This window comes from Morone saxatilis, unplaced genomic scaffold (assembly GCF_004916995.1).
Source record: "Morone saxatilis isolate NCDOM2014 unplaced genomic scaffold, NCSU_SB_2.0 Contig5, whole genome shotgun sequence".
Lineage (NCBI taxonomy): Eukaryota > Metazoa > Chordata > Actinopteri > Moronidae > Morone > Morone saxatilis.
The window spans coordinates 25,408,909-25,413,024 of record NW_023340095.1 but is presented as its reverse complement, the minus strand read 5'-3'; the positions used below and the strand labels follow the sequence as shown (position 1 = coordinate 25,413,024).

At 42.1% G+C, this 4,116-nt stretch overlaps 1 protein-coding gene across 1 annotated transcript in view; it reads right to left on the bottom strand.

Annotated features, from left to right (window-relative positions):
- Positions 1-74: 74 nt before the first annotated feature.
- The window catches only part of dnajc10 (DnaJ (Hsp40) homolog, subfamily C, member 10), a gene marked incomplete at its 3' end in the record, with an annotated part of 14,706 nt that continues 10,664 nt past the window's right edge, over positions 75-4,116 (bottom strand). Inside the window, 6 exon segments of the mRNA XM_035676939.1 lie at positions 75-182; positions 735-857; positions 1,028-1,175; positions 1,271-1,324; positions 2,372-2,505; positions 3,667-3,761. Of these exon segments, the coding sequence (XP_035532832.1) occupies positions 75-182; positions 735-857; positions 1,028-1,175; positions 1,271-1,324; positions 2,372-2,505; positions 3,667-3,761 (662 nt within the window).

The following is a 4,116-nucleotide window of genomic DNA, read 5'->3' as shown; positions in this document are numbered from 1 at the left end:
GTCCACACTCTGGTCCACACTCTGATTCACACTTTGGTTTTGCTGGTTTGAATTTGAGGTGAAGCTCAAGTTACCTTCGGTTTGCTGTGTAACCGCGGCGACAGCTGGTCTAGACGCTGTCTGATGATGTCAGCAATCACGTTAGCATCCCGGCTGTTGATGTGTTCACCGCTGTGTTCATGCTGGTAACACATGCATACAATTATACATCTTTTAGATCATGAACCATGTTCCATCCAGCCCACTGACTCTTTCACACCATTTCAAAGTTAGAATCTTTTCATAGCTCATTTTGATATTAGTTATGGTCAGCTGTAATGTACTCTCAGTCAGTAATTACCAATCTATATAGTAGTTCTCATTTTTAGTGGCAGAGCCTGCCATTCCTGCACCCAATTTCAATTTCTGTAACATCACTTAAAGCACATGCCTTAAGATAAATACTGTATTGCAATAGCATCTCCCAGCATCATAACTAGAAGGACCACAAGTCTAACCTCACTGGAAGTCAATATCCCTTCTGCTTCTTATATATATGAGAACATTAATATAGCAGAAACTGTGTTGCTATTGCAGCCTCTCTGCAGTCTGGCCGCACAGGCATGTTATTGCATGTGAGTATTAAAAAGTTTCTTCATGTCCTGGTCCATCTCATGTTCTGGTAAGATGACTAAAGGCTGAAGTCTGGACTGGTTATTTCTATCAAAGTTCTGCTTTTGCGTGTGTGTCCTCACCCTCCTTGTCCCAAGGTACGGGTAGAATCTGACCGTCGGGTAGGCAGTGATTCCGGCTGATTGACAGGTCTGATGATGAGCCTGACAGTCCACTTTCCCTGCCCGAACCTCACCTTTAAGAATCTGTCAATCACACAGAGGACATCCTTTTGAGAGCCTTGACTACATTTTAAGAATAGGTTTGTGTTTCATGTCAAGAGTCGGCTTTAGTTTGTCTGCTGCCTCTATTGGGCTGTGACTGACAGGAAACACAGAACGAAAGATTTATTTAGGAAAAGAAAAAAGTGTCTCACCCGAGCCAGGACCTCAAACTCTGGGGCGAAGTGCTGACAGGGTCCACACCAAGGGGCGTAAAAATCTAGAACCCAGTGATCCTGACCTGACAAAACTTGAGACCTAAAGGACTCTGGGGTCAGGTCCACCGAGGCTCTGGGTAAAGAGCTGTATCAGACAAGACACTGACTCAATAATTGATTCTTTTGGCACCAGAAAAACTGAGAAAATAAATAAAGACAGACAGACAGTTTGTGTCTCACCTCAGTGCCCATGCTCTCAGTGAATGGGCATCTCTGTGCCAACCATTATAACTCCTGAAGAGACAGACACACAGATCAACAGGATCAATAAGTTAACTCGAGAGGAACAACTCTTAAACCCACTCCCTTTCAAAAAGGCCTTGGGCCAGATTCATAAAACTCAACTAAAAACTGACAGAAATATGTATACTTTATTTTCTTCAGATTTATAAAGTCGCACATGCGCCTGATTCTGTTCTGGTTTTTTTGAGGGCTAGTTTGGACCTGTTGACTAATCTGGAACCAGTTCTTTGCATTTCAACAACCAAAGAACCTGCTCTTTACCAGGAAAACTGGTTCCAGCTGTTCTAACACTTTGCTGGGTAGAACCAAGAACGGCTCACAGCAGGGGCTGGGGGCTTCTTGTAGCCAGCTAACTAGCTAGCTAGCTAGCTGTATTTATTAGCTGTTAGCACATGTTATGAATGTAACATTGAGCTAGCTGGCTAGCTAGCACGCTGTTGGTCAGCTAACATTGCCCAAGCTAGCATAGCTACTCATTTACCACATCAATGTTTTGTTTGTAACTTAAATGTTATGTTTGACATTAGTAACATTACTGTGATTGATGCTAGCATGTTACCATAACCAATAGCCAACATTGGAGAGGTATATAGTGACGTGGCCCTATGGTGCCTCTCCAGCCCGCAGAAAAGCAAAAAACGGTAAAAATCAAATGTAAATTAAAAGACAGATAAAGTTCATCACACACAAATCATTTTAATTTAGTTTATAAATGTGGTTATGTTTCTCATCGCCTGATTAATGTCCAATATTCACTTTTTTTTAGCTCTATTTTTGATCACTACTAACTGCTGCTAATCTGTCAGCTGCCTGCCGCAGGCAAAAAACAACGCTATGAGAGCATTAAGAGTGTACCAAAACAATGAGCTAAAAGATGCTACAACGCTCTATATAGCTGAGGGGAGCTGCATGGGTGATAATTCTCTGTAGGTTCATCCCTTTCTCACACACAAAATAAGAACATAAAATTATGAATTATAGCCACCTGAAAGGAAAACTCACTTAAACAGAATGGGTAATTTAAAGTGTGGTACATACGTGTAGCGTTCTGGCTGCCGGGCATTGCCGGAGTACAGGCGGATTTCAGGGTATGCCCTCACATTCTGACTCTGACAGAAGGACTGAAACCGCTGACAGTCAACAGAACCAACGAGGATCTGACCTGACAGCAGCTGGATGGTGAGAGACAGGAAGAAAGTGACATGCAGGTTAGACTGTGCGTGATGTTGATCACTTGCAGTGGTAACTAACTGAACCTTCTGTAAATGAGTGAACACTGCTGATACCATGTGTTGGCTCCTCTTTGTAGTGAAATAAATTCATAGAAGGGTTGTTTGGTTTATCTAATGTGCAAATCACAATGTATATATGTTGGTCTATTTATGCATGTATATTTTATTTTTGTGTCACTAACCCTAACCCATACGTCAACAATAAATGTCAGAAATGTCAAAGATATATTGAGATAATCCAGAAAAATATTTTTGCCCACCAGAATTTTTTTGAAGGTTTATGGTCCTGACCATGAAAGGCAACATTTATGGCCAAGGTTTGTTCAAGTCTGATAGGGGACTTTTATCAAGTTAAGTTATCCTTTATTGATCCCGCGAGGATACTGGTCTCTGCATTAACCCATCCTCAGTGTTAGGGGCAGCAGAGGTGTGGACCAACACCAGTTCTAAGCCAGTACCTTGGTCAAGGGCCCTGTATTATTAACCTACATACTTTTCCCATGGTGGGGGAAACCAGAGCACCCAGAGGAAACCGATGCAGACATGGGGAGAACGTGCAAACTCCACACAGAAAGGCCTGCTGGGATTCAAACCGAGGACCGTGAGGTGACAGTGCTAACTACTCACACCCACACCCTTTTGTGGAATGTCATTCCTAATCTCGCTCCCCTCATTTCCTGTCAACTCTCTACTGTTGGAAGAAATTACATAAAATGCCAAAAAAAAGGTTTGTTTTTGTTATGTCTTCATAAAAAGTAAATTTCTGTTATGATCAGATGATTTCTGTAACCTAGTTCTGTAATCAGGGTAACAGCAGGTAGCTAATGCTAACTAGCGAGCTGCCTGCAGATAACAGGCTGGTAACAAAACTGATAGCCGAAACTGATCATTTAACTGGATGTCTGCACTATGTTTAGTTGAAACATTTGGCAATGACAGTTCATAGCTTTACTGGATAACCTCGATTATTAAATAGGTGGTGCAGGTGTTGAATTATTTATTTAATTTAAGTCCTAAAAATATTATATTTCACTCCTTTTAGTCTTCCTGCAATTGTGAATTGTCCCTAAGCTTGGGAGGGAAGGAATAAGTGTGTTGTACCCTGGCCATGCGTCTCCACTCTGGCATCAGAGCCTGACAGGGACCACACCATGGAGCATAGAAATCCACCGCCCAGATCTGAATGTCTGCTCGACCTGCAACCAACACAACAGAAGGAAAAGAGAATCTGTTAACTAACAATTAACGGCACTACTGTTGGTCTATTGAGTCCATAGCTCCGGTCTTAGTTTTGCTCCTATATATATCAGCAAAACCAAACACTGGCTCTAGATAGAGCCCTTTGTGTTTTTCATGGGTTTCACAGTCATAGCAGTTCTCCTACCCACTTGGAAGGCGAGTGGTATTGTTAGTTGCAATCTGCAACTTCCCTGCTAGGTGCCTTCACACTGTATCTTTAAAGGGGAACTTGGCAACTTTTTCAGCTTAATAAACCCGTTTAGAAATCATTTGGATGGTTAAATGGCCTGTTCCGGTGAAAATGGGGATCCC